Raw genomic sequence first — 16,772 nt, forward strand, 5'->3', positions numbered from 1 at the left:
AAATAAAGGTCTTCATCTTTTGTGTGATATATGAGTGGATGTACAATAACCTATAAAAGTTTGACTGTTAACTCAATAATTTTAATATATAGATGTTTTTGCAGTAATGGAAAATATTAAATATGGACAAAGAAATACATGAAATTTTGTGTTATAAAGATAAGAATAGATTTGGCAGTTTGAGGAACATATAAAATTAGGTAATCCCATAAAATATGAAAACACATTTGAGAATCTTTTATGTTGATTGATTTTTTAAATTTGAAAATTAACCTATTATTATACTTTTAAATTTTGATAACCTTTTAAATATAAGATTTTGAACACCAAGTCCTATCATCACTGTTGCACATTCAGCAAAATTTAGGTTATGTTAGTTTTTCTAATAGAAACTATTAGAATAGGTACTTTCTAGGAATATAATTGAAGAATCATCTGAACACTCTCAAACTTGAACAGTTGGCTAACATATATGTTGATAAATTTTAAATACTATAAAATGTAATTATTTGCTCATAATGCTAAGTAATAGGTTTAACCATTTATGTGTACACTATCTTCCAGGAATTATTTCTCAAAGTCAGAGTAAAAAGTTATCTGAAGTTTAAATATGCTTACATTCAAATCAATTAAATGGTAAAAGACTATTTTAGTGAACTATATTTCCATGTAGTATAATAATTTTCAACAAATTTTTGCATGCATTTTACAATAGAATTTTACAATTAACATATTTTTCAAAATTACTGTATTTGATGTCACATGATACTTAATTCTCAAACTGTTAAAACCATCTAATGAATTGATAAGGCGTTATTTGTATATTCACTTGGTTATTGTCCTGTGGTTTTTGTAGGATTCGTAGGAAGTTGGAAAGGCAATGCAAAGGGGAAGTGTTAACTAAATGACTGTTCAAGTAGTCACGTTCCCTGTATTATCTGATACTCACCTTTGGAACCAAGAATAAGGATAAAAGACCTGGAAAAATCTTTTGAACTATAGTATTGCACCAACTCTGGTGGGAAACTGAGTGAATGGAAAAGTTTAGCGGAGCGGCCAAAACCGGTTTGGCTCAGTGGATAGAGTGTCGGCCTGCGGACTGAAAGGTCCCAGGTTCAATTCCGGTCAAGGGCATGTACCTGGGTTGCGGGCACATCCCCAATGGGAGATGTGCAGGAGGCAGCTGATTGATGTTTCTCTCTCATCGATGTTTCTAACTCTCTATCTCTCTCCCTTCCTCTCTGTAAAAAATCAATAAAATATATATATAAAAAAAAAAGTTTAGCAGAGCATATTATATAGTTCATGATCTCAGATATATATCTAGGCCAGACCCTAGTTTTCTGTATATTTTTTCCAGCAATGTTATTAATGATTCTAAACAGTTTTTTTTATGACTAGAAGCATTTTTCATGTCACTGGATAATTATGTTTTGGAAATTTGCACTGTTATTTTTTGAGATGTGAAAAATAAACAGGTAAATCCAACAGAAGTAGCATCAAGATTATGTGGCTATTTCTTTTCATAGACTATGCTCTGCAGAAAAGTGACAATGCAATTTCTGGATTACAACACCATTAATTTGTTTCCATTCAAAATCATCTGTCGTAAATAACTCTTACTCCTGACTAACAGAAAAAAGTGTGTTTTTCCTCTTTCAGTACTAAATTTTTCTTTAGTGGTGTCACCACTGTCTTTTATGTTATTTTCTCATTTTATATGTACAACAGCCTGGGATTATTGAAATAAACGTAAGGCCCATCTGAAGATAAAGTTTTCTTGGAGTAAGTTATGGAAAAGTCGTTTTTGTTTGTGTAATTGTGGACATTTTTATGGACTTCTTTTGCCACTTCACTAAAAGCTTTTCCCTTGCTTGCTACTGGTAATATGCTTTTCAATGTATATCAAAATCATTAAAATGTTAAAGACTCAATCGTGCCATATTTAGCATTTCCCATTGAAATCAATGTTGAGCAATAGGTAATTTCACACAGGCATCTGTGAAGCACATTGAAAATGTAATTTGTTGACAAGTATTTATTTTTATTTAATTATAGCCTAGTATGACATACATACATTTTTCTCAGGTAAAGCTGGTAGCATCCATAAATATGTAGGCACTATAACTTTGGATAGTTTTATCTAATTTATATCCAGCTCACATAGCCACAGATTAGGACCATCTGATTTGTGCCAAATATTTGTCCCTAGATTATTTTGACAGCTCATAATAAATGGACCAAAGGATTAAATGTAAGATGTTGAAATATTATATAGTACTACTTTTTTATATGAAAATTACATTTTTAGGTAACTAAATTTACAGGACCCAGTGCAAAATGAAAATGTAGAGCTCTTTGTTCAAACATTATTAAGAATTTCAAAATAGCAATGGCAAAGCTTAATGAAACCAAGCATAGGACCTCCTGAGCACAAGGCCTTGTACTACTTACTGCACAGGCAATACACACACATGAAGCTGCTCTCTCTAGCATTTCTGCTGCTTCTACTCAGGAATATCTCGCAGGTAATGAAGAAGAGACACAACATGGAAATCGGTTTATCTGAGCCAAGTTGAAGGTATAGTAGTTCCTTAAGGGGAGCTTCACAGCAAAATCCTAATGGCTTTTTTCTGCCACTCCCATTCCACGATAGAATATGGTACTTGATACTTTTCTAGTTGCTTGTTCCCCATGAAATGATTATATTGGTGGTTGTACAAAATTGGTCTAAGCAATATACATTCAGTAATGTTTTCTTTATAGCAGTGTGCGTAAAATGCATGTGTTTGACAGCATTTAATAGATTTCCAAAAGCAACATTTTGCATGTTGTGTTAGATACATTTCATGTGTTCAGGTAAGTTGATGAAACCAAAGTACATGTGGTTCCAGAGAACTTGGAACTGATGTTCTCTGAAATAGTGTGCTGAGTTGGTTTGCAAATGCAGAGCAGTGTCTTCTATGCCCTATGGACCCGGACTAGAAATAGCACACAATTTTCACATTATACTTGAATTTGTCTTTTTAGGGATGCAAGTTTTGGAATGGAATGGAATTCCTTTAACTTCTAAAACATATGAAGAAGTGCAGAGTATCATTAGTCAGCAAAGTGGGGAAGCAGAAATATGTGTAAGACTGTGAGTTTTTCCCCATCTTTTTGTTTCCATTTTTTTGGCTATTCATGGCTCTTTTAATTTAAAATTGTTAAGGTGGAACCTTTGCCAGTCAGCAAGATTTTCTGTAATTAGAAAATAAAGAGAATACAAGTTTTATAGATTTCTTGTGTTCAGAATCAAAGTTTAAAGCACAGAAAGAATTCAGATAATTTTGTCTCTGACTAATGTCAATAGCTCTCCCCTTTCATCCTTTTATTGAAACACGCTTCATATAAATGAAAACTTAAACCCATTTAGATTTCATGGATGTGTATAGTATTTCAAAATAAACTTACATTTAATCCATAAAGATTTCACCTTAAATAACCATTTTTATCAGCTGACGTTTAACAGCATTGCCAATATATATTTGGTTAGAAGGGTGAGCATGCTTTGAAATTGCTTTATATCATTAACCACTTCTCATTTACCTACTAAAAAAATATTCAGGGTAGTTGGGGAAAAGGGCCTTTTGTGTCAGGCTTCCTCAAATTCTTCCTTAATTTTTTTGTTTTAATTTTTAGGGACCTCAATATGCTCTCAGATTCTGAAAATCCCCAGCACCTGGAACTTCATGAACCACCAAAATCTGGTAGGTGAAAGTAATCTGCTTTCAACTGTGAGTAAAAAGTAGACGTGGAATTACAGCTGCTCCTCCATTTACAATGGGGTTTTGCCCCAATAAGCCCATCATAAGTTGGAAATATCCTTAAGTCAAAAATGCATTCAATACACCTAACTTCTCAAACATCACAGCTTAGACCAGCCTACCTTAAATGTGCTCAGAACACTTACATTAGCCTACAGTTGAGCAAAATTATCTAAAATAATGCCTATTTATTATAAGTTGTTGAGTAGCTCATGTAACTTGTTATGTGTATCACTTTTGGACCATTGTAAAGTTGAAAATCGTTAAGTCAAACTATCATAAGTTGGGAACAATCTACAATTATTGAGGCAGATGTAGCTGTAGATAAAAATACAGACATAAACAGATATAGACAAAAATAAAGCGATAGACTGATGGATGTTTATATATTTATGTAATGGTAAAGAAAATCAAAAGCATTGTAGCTACATTTTTAGCATTCCAGGGAAACACTCATTTGCATGTTAGACCCATTAAAGAAATATATATGAAATTCTTGCTGTGTGATTTCACATTTTTACATTTAGATCAAATGTAAGATTAAAAATATCACTTATCCCTTTGTTTAACAATGATATATTGAGCACTTCCTATGCATTCTGAGTCTGGGTTATTACACTAAATAAAGAGACCAGGGCCTCTGGAAACAATAATAAACCTGGAAATGTAAATATACTCTTTGAAATTTCCCCCTTAGAGAAAGTTATAGTTAAGATTTAAAGAAGGAAAAGTAGCTAGTCATACAAATTAAATTCCAGTGAATAAAATGGAATATTGTATCTTCGTACAATTTTCTATGTAAAACATTAAAAACATTTTCTGAAGATGGAATAGGAAGCTCAATTTCCCTCTGTAACTCAGAATTCTTTTACTCTTCTGTGATCCTTCTAGACTTCTTAGAAATAGATACATAAAGGTACAATTATTTATGTATTTTTTATTTATTTTTTAAAATGTAGGTGGTTGTATAAGTAATATTTTGACTTTGTAATCTAGAATTCAAATCAGTTCCTTGGTGTTAAGTACCTGTGAAATCCAGGAACCTATAAAGCCATTTTATTTTGTTGCAGTGGATAAAGCCAAGTCCCCAGGGGTTGATCCTAAGCAACTGGCTGCAGAGCTCCAGAAGGTTTCGCTACAGCAGTCACCGCTGGTTATGTCCTCTGTTGTGGAAAAAGGATCTCATGCTCATTCAGGCCCTACATCAGCAGGATCCAGTTCTGTCCCAAGCCCTGGGCAACCAGGGTCCCCCTCGGTGAGCAAAAAGAAACACAGCAGCAGCAAGGTGAGAAGTGCGCCATGTGACCTTTGAGTTACTTTCTAGTTCCTCCTTATTTAGACTGGCAGATAGGAAATACAATATCATTTTCTAAGATGTTCTTATGTTTTCTCATTTCCTAATTATCTACTGGAGCAAAAAAAAACCCCAACAAACCAGTTTTCCATTTCTGCATTCTTATGCGTTCTCTGTCATACCCCGAACAACTAAAAATGACCCGTAAGTTTATTCTCTATGTTGAATCTAGTTAGGTTTGTGTGCTCTTGTCAAATAAGCTATGACTGTTTAAAAAAATAAGTTACCAATAATCACACTTTCCTTTTTCTTTTGTCTCACTTTTGACTTTTTATCTCAGTTATTACCCAACTTTCCTAATTGAAATGCAAGGCTATCTGGTTTTAGAAAGCTCGTGTCTTTAATTGAGGTGTAGTTTCAGGAACTTGTGTGGTCCTTCTTTTTCTAGATTCAGTTTTCTTTCCTTGAATTTTAATAGTAAAATAATTTTAAGTAAATATAATTGTTCACTAACTGACATTTTATCCTTTGTAACCAGAGCATAGTTTCGGTGTTAGTAAATGACTGTTCGTACAAATGAGTTGAACGAATAAAGGATACATGGCGTAGAAAATTTAACACATAGTCCATAACTTTGCCAATGATTATATTAGGTTTTTTTTTCCTGTGAATATTTCACAGAACAAGACCTGGAATATTGCTCTCATTTCTAGGATAAAAATTTAAAGCAAAAGGTGACAGAACAAGTATATACACCTAAATATTAAGGATCTTTCCTTTTCCAGTTAATTATTAAAACAAGGCCAATATATAACATGTAGGGAGACTAGGCCTTCTTTGTAGAGTGGTAAGCTGGCCTCCATTTTGGGAAATGTCTCCCTAAATGTCTCCCTAAATGTCTCCCTAAATGCCACATTCCACATTGCCTGAAATTCTGTAAGATCTGCGGTCAGGTTTATCATCTCTCATTTTCTACAAATATTTCAAGGCAATGTAACAAGTCAGCAGTCAGTCATTTTTTCAGCAGTGTGAATCAGTTTACTAGATCACATTCCTGTTTTTAAAGCTCTACTAACATAAGGGACTTATTTATTTATTTTTTAATATATTTTATTGATTTTTTACAGAGAGGAAGGGAGAGGGATAGAGAGCCAGAAACATCGATGAGAGAGAAACATTGATCAGCTGCCTCCTGCACACTCCCTACTGGGGATGTGCCCGCAACCCAAGTACATGCCCTTGACCGGAATCGAACCCGGGACTTTTCAGTCCTCAGGCCGATGCTCTATCCACTGAGCCAAACCGGTTTCGGCCATAAGGGACTTATTAAGGAAATGAGAACTTAAATAGAAAGGGATGGAATTATAATGGAGTGTGAGATCTTAGAAAGTGATTGCCTGGTACCTCAGTCTAGAAGAGAACAGGAATACCCAACAAAGGAGTATAAGCATGGATTTTCATAACTTCTGTCTCCTAGGCAGCTGGTGTATAAAAAAATTATTCCTCTATAGATCTTTAAATCCTATGAATATTTAAATAGAGTACATTGAACCAAAGCGTTCATTTCCTTAAGTAATTGAAAATACATTACTGCAGGTATAAAATTATAGCTTCAAAACAGGCTTAACAAAATGAAAAGCAGATTCATGTGGCTATAAAATTAAACATGTATTGAGAAGTATAAGCAGACAGCATAATCTGAAGCAGACAAATGGGTGAAATATATTTTCCAGGCAGTGTGCTCTGGCCAAATAGAAATTAATTTCAGGAGGAAGTTGAAACAGTAAATTCTATGAAGGGTTTATCTATTATAATGTATGTTTTTAATATTGCAGCCTACTGATGCAACAAAGGTTGTCTCTCATCCAATTACGGGGGAAATTCAGGTATGAACATTTTTTTTTAAATCATCATTTTGCAATCTTTTCTGATTATTTCCACCCCCTGGTCTGTTGAAGTTGTAAACACTGTTAGAACCTTTTCTGTTTTATAACATATAGATCTATAAAGGGAAAAACTACGACTGCAAAGAATAGTATTTTAATACAAATATATGTTTTATGAAATCTAATTATATCTATGGAATTAGATGCCTTGAAACATGCCTGAAACCTTAGTAGTATTAATACATTTTACGTCTCAGTTACTTTATATTTCTTGAATGTATTTCCAACATGACAGATTCTCCTAGACTTTAAAGTTTCTTCTTCAAGAGTTTCATGAGTTGAATGCTGTCCTCATTTCTTCCTCTGGTTAACAATTGTTAAAAAATTGCTAAACAATTCTTGTAGAGCTGTGTTTTTCTTACTGGGCGGGGGGTGGGGGGAAGGGTTCTGGACTAATTGGAAATTGTTTAAGTCATTTTAGTGGATTTTGACCAGGAAAATAGGGGGGGAAAAAAAGTGGTGTTAATCACTCTTTTTAGTTCTATGTGTGTTTCTGTATTAGTGTAATACATTGTAACATGTCTTTCCTACTGTGAGTCATAGTAAAAGTGGTAGAAAATTGTGATTTAGATGATACCAAAATGTAATTTCGAGTAGATAAGAAATGTCCCACAGAAAAAATTAACACAATATAAAATAATAACTTTGAAGATAGTAAGTTCCCGATAAAGGAATGAGAACAGTGAGTCTTAGTGCAACTCTAACACGTTCTGGAGGAAATGTGCATGAAAGATTTCACGAAGGATAACAGAGATTTGACCTGATTTGAGGATAAGCAGGGAGAGAGGGGAGTGTGTTCCTGGAAGAAGAGAAGGTACGAGGAAAGGCTCTGCTGCCAGAGAGGCATGAAATGAAGAGGTCGGCTTTGCTGCCGTGAAAGGTTCCTGTAGAGATAAGTTAAGACTAAATTTGAAAGAACCTTCAATGTGAGCTGAGGGGGAGTGAGCCACTAAATAATAGGGTGATCAGTAAACATTTCGGAGTAAGGAAAAGACTAATTAAAAGGTCATACAGCAGTGGCCAACAGGAAATATTATAAAGGGGCTGACACACAAAGTAATAAATTAAGTGATTGTCTAGGCACTCACTGATTAAAACAAACGTGAAGTGTGACTGCAGAAATAGAGAAATAAGTGCTGAAGGTAGATGGACACCTTTCTAAGAAGGACCCAGCAGGATGAAGCCTGATTACATATGTTCTCTAAGTCTGGTGACTCACAGCTGTTTTCCACTCCTAGGCCAGACCCTGATCCTTCATTTCAGACAGAAAGAAAAGAAAAGAAAAGAAAAAAAAAGCTAGCTTTTCTAATTCACAGTTTCTTTCTCTCTCTCTCCCATTTTTTAAAATTTATTTTTATTTTTTATAATGTTTTTCTTTATTAATTAAGGTATTACATATGTGTCCTTATTGCCCCATTTCCCCCATCCCCCCACTCATGCCCTCATCCCCCCCCCTTTTTTTCCTTTAATACTTCTTGCTCCTGGACCAATATTTGTTGTGGTTTTTGTTTTTGTTGTTGTTGTTGTTTGTTCTTATGTTTTTTTTTCCTTTCCCTTGAGCAGTAGTGTTTAATTCTATAGTAGAAATTTACATTAAAAACATTCCTTCGTAACTCTTGGGATATTTTTCCCTTTCTTTTTTTAAATCCACTTATAACATTGGCTTCATCTTTTTTTTTCTTTTAGCAAAACCTTATTCTAAATAACACCTTATGTAGACACCCAAACAATGACTGCCAGCGCTTGAATAGCTCTGGTAAGGATTACAGGGGACAGGCATCTCCTTCTCTCCTGGAAGTAACCTGTGAGCAACTCTAAGTGTTCTCTAAGGCCCTGCAGAGTAAACTTTGAAAAGCACTAGCTTAAGGAAGCCTGCAAGTTTTCATTTCAACAATAAATGGTTTTGGGGAAAAAAACACACAACAAGAAATAGTTTGGGTGCTTTATCAGTTAAAAATAAACTTTAAGGCTGGCAGAGAAAGGAGAAAATAGGAAAGAACTTCTTAAAAATTTGGAAGCTGTTCTAAATCTCAGTGAAATTAATTTCAGAGTAATTATATATTTCAGTATCCATTGTAGCACACAGTTACTGCAGTTCTAAACTTCCCAGTGTTCCTCTTCCTTCACAGTATTTTGTTTCATGATGCTCAGACTCTGGGCTTTTCTGTATAGAGAAAAGTTATTAAAGATTCCTTTTTTGGCACAAAACATGATAACCAGATCAAAATTATGCTAAAATTAACAATTATTTTAATTATGAAATTTTAGATAAATTTTGGCTCATCTGAATTATCTTATTTTCAACATAACTATTACATATCTTTATTGTATAATTATAAAATTTGTTAGTATTTTTATTTATGGATTTTCTGCTTTGAAATATAAATGTTTTGCTTCTTGTTAATTGGTAAGAACATCAAGCAGAGTTAAGTCTTATTCTAATACCAAAAGACCCTTTCAATTTCGAAGGAGTAAAATGGGTTATTTCACTTATTTTGAATTATGCAGGCTTCTCAAATATTTATTAGAAATATAAATCTTTTACTATACAGTGACAATTTTGCAACAGCTATTAAGCATCTATGAAGCAACGCCTCTTCTTTCCTCTTCAGCTTCTAAAATTGAAGAGCAAGATTTCATTATGTTAGCCTCTCACTCTACTAGAAAAACAGCAGAACAGAAAGAAAAACTTCAGGTTTAACATCACATAATGTAATATAGGAAGAGGTAAATTTTACACCTTCTGAAATATTCCTGCATTTCAGTAGGGATAGCTTTATGTTTAAATAAGGATTCCTCCCACTGCTAATTATTTGGTGAAATGCAAATTACATTTTCTAGTAAGTATATCAACTAGTTAATTTAATTTCAGAATTCCAATTGTATATATGAACGTTCAACATTTAAAAGTAGATATTTGATATTTCATTTAAAAATGCAACTAGAATTCACTGTATGATTTTTCTTCTAAATGAATTTTAAATAGGCCAGGACTTTCACCTCAGAAAAAATGAATAGCACTTTTGCTAGTAATTCATGTGCCTGGGAACTCCCAATTAAATTAGACATTTACTGGTCTGTTCAGTTTCAAATAAAATGGAAATGAGGATTGATGCATCTTATGAGAACAAAAAGAAATACTCGTAAAATATTGACTGGTAATGCAATTATGTTTTTTAAAACAAAACAAAAATAATATTCACCAAATATGTTTCTGTCTCTTTAAGCTTCAAATCAACTATGATCTTGGCAATCTCATAATACACATTCTCCAAGCAAGAAACTTAGTCCCGCGAGACAACAATGGTTATTCTGACCCCTTTGTTAAAGTGTACCTTCTTCCAGGGCGAGGGTAAGTAAAGAAACAATTTCTTTTAATTATGCATCCCCTGATTTAAAAAATAATGATATAATGTCTTCTAGTCTCTAATTTCAAAGAGTTTAATATCATTTCCTTAGTTTTACCCAGATGAAATATTTATTAATAAGTAGCAGATGAGGTGGAATTAAAATGTATAATTAAGCCTTAAAGGGTTCGAGGAGAGCCATTGGTCATAATAAAGCCTGCCTCGGAGAGAGAGCACATCAGTGATTAGATTCTGGAAACCACTCTTGCTATGACCAGTCAGATTGTCTGTGAAATCATTAAAGGAAATTATTTGTGGGAGATTTAAAAATGACCTTACATTCCCACATTTATTTGTGAAACCAATGTTCAAGGACACATAACTTAGTACTTTATTTCATAGGACATGTGTGTTATCTAATATGTTAAATATTCATTAAATGACTTGTTGATGCATCCTTATTCATATGCATATTTCAAATCAGTGTTCTTAAAATACTAATAAATTTTTTAAAAAGAGTCAGTTGAAATGTCTAGTTTGGTAAATAAATGAAAATTATCTCTGAATCTGTTGTGTGATATATAAACTGTTCATATAAAGCAAACTCTCTATGGAGATATTTAATTTTCACATAATAAATGCAAATTGCTATGTTCTAATATATAAATCAATACTCAAGGATGGTTTCAAAACAGTGATTTGGACCCAGCAGATTGTTATACCTTATGTGAACAATTTGTATTAACCAAATTAGCATAATGGAAACATAAGTGATCAACAAAAATTTTGGATTGGTAACTTGAAAATTCTGGTTTTATTTTTGTTCATTTTGTTTATTTTTTAATTTAATTTGAGAAGTGACATTCAAATATTACTTTTTCTTGGAAATTTTCTATTTCCTAGCCAGTCCTGTTTCATTTTGCCCACATATACGCCCTCCATACAGATTATTTTAAAGTAGATGTCAACTATATAACTTTTTTCTGCAAATATTTCAGTATATGTTTCTAAAAGGTAACTCATTTCAAAAATAATCATAATACCACATATAACCATAATAATTTTTAAAAATGTATAAATAATGCCTTAATTTCCCCAATTGCCTCATGATATTTTCCTAGTTGGTTTGATGACCTAATTGATATTTATAGAACATTTTACACATCAATAACAGAATACATATTCTTTTCAAGTGCACATCGAACATTCACCAAGATAAACTATGTTCTGGGCTATAAAACAAATCAACAATTTAAAAGCATTGAAATCATACAAAAGTATGTTTATGACTGTATTTGGTTTGTTTGAACAGGATCCAAATTAGAGTTATGCCTTGCATCTGAATCTGCTATGTGTTAATTATATCACCACAGGCAGATCACCAATTCTTGAGATTTAGTTTGCTTATTGATATTGAGAGAGCCAAGGTAGGCAGAGCCATAATTTTTCATTTGTCAGGGGAATCAAATTAGATAACATTCAAAAAATAATTTGAAAAATGCCAGGTGCTCTAACAAATTCAGTATACAGCCTTTAATTTTATCCTGCCTAATTTTATTTAGAAACATATTGCTGGTATAAATTAAATAGTTTTAATTTATTGACTTAATTTATAAGATCACCAACTAGCCACATAGTGCAAGAAAAGGGAGTTTTTATTTTATGTTAATTCATTTATATCTTTATGTATTAGTTATAACTGTAATTTGACTAAATGTTTTAAACATGGGTATAACAACAAACTGATAACTTCATTCTGTTTTTGATTTGGGTCATTAGACCTTCAGTGTTATTTAATCACAATATAATGGGATAAGAGGAAATCACTGCCACGGGTATATCTCTATTTAACATTTGCTAATGAATTAAAATTAATTTAATTCTAAAATTAAAACACTGTCGTTTAGTTTCTATCTTTAATAACATCCTGGAGTATCATCTTTCAAACAATAGTAGAGTACCTTTCTTTTATTTATTACAGGACTATGTTTCAGTTAGACTATTACACACTTGAATAAGCAGAAAGGACAGGCAGGTAACATAAATATGTCAGTTCATTCTGGGGTAGCAGGGTAAGGTGGGAACTATAGTGAAATGAAGAGTGAGATTCCCACCTAAAACCATCCTCATACAGTTTGTCAAACAAAGCATTCCTGCTTGGTGGGATTTGGCCCAAAGGCGGCTAATATGCTACTCCTATTCAATTCCTAGTCCTTTATTAAATTACTCCTAATTATTCCAGTGGCTGAGGCCACGGGGTTCTATTGCACTTGTGAGGTATTATTTTCACTTTAGTTAAAATATTATTTTCTGCCTCATGTCATTTGTAGGTTGTGGTATAGCTCCCTAATTATTATTCTCATGTTTTCTTCCTTACTTCTGTTCCTAACTTTTTTCTTTCTGTCTTTCCTACTTCCTGTTGTATCCTTCACTTCTGCTCTTGGAATCAATGCAGTCAAGTCATGGTTGTCCAGAATGCAAGGTAGAGTTGGCTTTCTTTCAGTGTTAAGCTGTGCTGTACTGTTTAGAGTTTTTTATTTTATTTTTGCCTTTTCCTGTACATGCACCTACAGTTCAACTGGGCTGTAATTTTTATTTTCTACATGTTGGTGTCTGTCAATTAGACAAATAGCAAATTGTCCCAACCAAAACATTACTAAATAGTTTTAGCAGATGTATGCAATAGAACATAGAAAACTAGAAAATATTTAAAACATAAAAGAGTATGAATAAGGAAATATCACCATGAAATTAGGCATGTTGCAAGTTTTGTTTGTTTTTAATATATCTTTAATTTCAGAGAGGAAGGGAGAAGGAGAGAGAACTAGAAACATCAATGATGAGAGAGAATCATTGATCAGCTGCCTCCTGCATGCCCCGTACTGGGGATTGAGCCCACAACCCGGGCATGTGCTTTGACCAGGAATTGAACTGTGACCTCCTGGTTCATAGGTCAATGCTCAACCACTGAGCTACATGGCTGTGCACAGAAGTTTTTATTCATAATGCTTACACTAAAATTCATGTAGCCTCCCATGTTATAATCATGCCTTAAGTTCACCTGGGTCTTCTGTTACAAATTTTAAAAATCTAGTCATTTTTAAAAGGAATTAACTGATCTGGATGTCTAGTACTAGATGTATAGCTCATCTTAAAGACAATAGTTGTCTGGTCTTTATCCTTCACTTAAACCTTGATATGGAAACATTTCCATGCCCCGATACCTTCTGCATGACAAAATGATTGCTGTGCACTATAGGATGCCATAACTGCCTGCTCTAGAGGATTAGCAGCAACATATGAGCACCTTTTGTTTGCCAATAGTCGGAAACTGTTGCATCATTACATTGTCAGCTAAGGCTATCTCTGGAAACATAGCCAAAAGTTTCCATTGGCACATCTCATTGCATTATAAATTAAATGTGTTATTCAGTTAGGGAAGAGAATCTTGTACCATCTGTAGCAATAAGGTGATGAGAATTTTAATCCCACCAGAATATTAATGGTACAGGATTTGTTTTTGTCAGTGACATTAAAATTTGACATTTTTACTAATCCTGACAAGCTGTGCCCAAAAGAGGCTGTTTCTGATTTTTAAAGGCATAAATGTTTAAGTATTTTAAAGAATAAGACTATTCACCAAGTCTTTCTACTGCCCAGAAACTTTTTTGTTTCCTTGCAGCTACATAATTGTGGCAAATAGTAAAATATGATACTGTGAAAGGTTGCTTTTTAGGACTGGCTCTGTCATCTCAGGATGCCATCCAGATGTCAGACTGACACGCAAAATTACTTATTTCGGAGAGATAGTGTCATTTTAGAACATACATTATCAGTCACTTTATTCAGAACCTTGCTGTCTTTTATCGAGAGAAACTGGGGGGACATTGTCAGAATGACAGTACCTGTCTATATTTACCTTAGAAGAAAACATGTTTTGTGAGTGTAAATAATGATTGAAATAGTCTAGGCTGTGTTGGATTACAATGTAGAAGATATAGAAATCACTTTCTCATCCTATATTTCATCTGGAAGTCACTTTTATCATCATCTCTGAGAACTGGCAATGAGAGAAGGAATTATAATGGCCAGGTAATGACATTGTAAGTTAGGCTGAAGAGGCCAGTGAGTAAAGTCTTTAAAAAATTGCATTTGCCGAAACCGGTTTGGCTCAGTGGATAGAGCGTCGGCCTGCGGACTGAAAGGTCCCAGGTTCGATTCCGGTCAAGGGCATGTACCTGGGTTGCGGGCACATCCCCAGTAGGAGATGTGCAGGAGGCGGCTGATCGATGTTTCTCTCTCATTGATGTTTCTGACTCCCTATCTCTCTCCCTTCCTCTCTGTAAAAAAAAATCAATAAAATATATTTTTAAAAAAATTGCATTTGGATTTCAGCCCTGCCAAGTACAAGTTGTGAGGTTTTTCTAAAATGATTCCTTTCTCGCTCAATGATAGGACTTACAACAGCCCCCTCCTGGGCCTTTTGTGAAACACCTGGAGCAATATTCCAAAAGTGATCATGGGTGGCACTTAATAAGCTCTCAATAAATGGCAGCTGTTGTTATTGCTATTAATATGCACAATAAGCTTCATGTAGCCAATGGTCAGTTATCTCTGGGAGAAAAAGATCAGAATGCTTAGGCTACTGAATTATTTCAAATTATTTTTAGGATACTATATAGAAAATCAGACATCTTTCTTTTCTTCAATTTCAATAATAAAATGAAGTCCCGGCTGGTGTTGCTAAGTGGTTAGAGCATTGGCAGTGCACTGCGGGGTGATGGGTCGGATTCCTGGTCAAGGGCATGTACCTGGGATGCAGTTTTGATCTCCGGTCCTGGTCAGGGAGCGTGAGGGAGGCAATCAATAGATGTGTCCCCCTTAAACCTATGTTCCTCTCTCTCTCTCTCTCTCTCTCTCTCTCTCTCTCTCTCTCTCTCTCTCTCCCTCCCTCCCTACCTCCCCACTTGTCTCTCTAAAAATAGCAATGGAAAAAATATATATCCTAGGGTGAGGATTAATGAATAATAATAAAAAAATGTAATACATTTGTCATTTCACTGGTCCAGTTTTTTTGTCTTCTTTCATTTTCTCTTTCCACCCTCTGCTCAATATACTCATAAGCTCAGAAAGCCCAAATGTCAGCCAAGATGAGGTCAAAGAAAGACAAAGAAAGAGCCTGAAGAGCCCATGAACTCAGTACTTGTCCCTGTATAATTGAGAAATAGAAATAAGGCTATGTGAGAGATCTCATCCTGGTTTTCTTTCATTACACTTTTGGACAAAGTACGTAAGTTTTCCCATTAATGTGAGTTGGTATAACTGAAGCTGATTTTAGCTATCATGATACCTGTAAACCTAGTTCCTGGCTGGACTTTCTCTAAACATCCTTGTTAGCATGAGCGATTTCCTACACGTCCCATGTAGAGCAGACCCAGGTGTTTTATATATTTACAATTTGAAGGCCAAAAATTATTTCACTGCAATGAATTGTGAAAGAAAAAAAAGTACAAGAATGCTTTAGGGGGTGCATCCAATACATATTTAGCACAGACTGCTCCAGGTACTGTGCTAGGTTCTGGGGTTAGAGTTGACAACACAGACCCTGTCTTGGACCTCAGGAAGCACAGAGGAAAATAAAGGGAGGGTCCATAAACACACTACTGCACAGAAAAATAGCTTATAAAATGGGATGTACTCTGCACATCTTCCAAATTGAAAGAAGAGTAATTTTGGAAAAATTATATACATTTATTGAAAATATAGTTTTGCATTAAAGGAATATATATATATTTTCAATAAAGAAAAACCAAATAATTTTTAAAATGATGAACTTAAATTTTAGTTAATTTTATAAAAGGTAAATACAAAGAAACCATCATATTCCATTCTTCATTATCAGTAATTTAAAATTAAAAAGAGAAACTCAGAGAACTGTTTTCAGCTGGATTAAGGTAGAATGATTATGTTTTAAATATATTTTTCTGTCTATCTTAAAAGCATATCTTGTGACTGGCCAATAATAAAAAAACAAGAAAAAATTAAATTAGTTAAAACTTCACAAGAATGAAGGTTTAGTGTTTTTTTTATAAACACCATGTCCCATATTGATAAATTGACTTTTTATTTTCACTCCTTATTAGAAAACTTCTCTGATTATTAGATATAGCTAATTGTCCTAATATAATATCATTATGAAATCTTCCCGTGAGGGAATTTAGTGTGTTTACTAAACATGGAAGAAAAAAGAAATTGAGCTCTACTATTTTCTCAACCTGAATTTTGCTCACATTTAATCCCCCTGTTTATCTGGCCATCTTCAACTTGTAATTGTGTAATGTGCCAACACAGCCCATTGGGATCATGCTCAAGATGGTCA

The 16,772-nt window shown here is 33.8% G+C and overlaps 1 protein-coding gene across 1 annotated transcript in view; it reads left to right on the top strand.

Annotated features, from left to right (window-relative positions):
* Window positions 1-16,772, top strand: part of PCLO (piccolo presynaptic cytomatrix protein) — a 274,100-nt gene that overhangs the window by 204,771 nt on the left and 52,557 nt on the right. Inside the window, 6 exon segments of the mRNA XM_014455816.2 lie at window positions 3,031-3,139; window positions 3,682-3,749; window positions 4,877-5,091; window positions 6,936-6,986; window positions 10,274-10,398; window positions 12,849-12,875. Coding sequence (XP_014311302.1) covers window positions 3,031-3,139; window positions 3,682-3,749; window positions 4,877-5,091; window positions 6,936-6,986; window positions 10,274-10,398; window positions 12,849-12,875 — 595 coding nt within the window.

This window comes from Myotis lucifugus, unplaced genomic scaffold, assembly GCF_000147115.1.
Source record: "Myotis lucifugus unplaced genomic scaffold, Myoluc2.0 scaffold_51, whole genome shotgun sequence".
NCBI lineage: Eukaryota > Metazoa > Chordata > Mammalia > Chiroptera > Vespertilionidae > Myotis > Myotis lucifugus.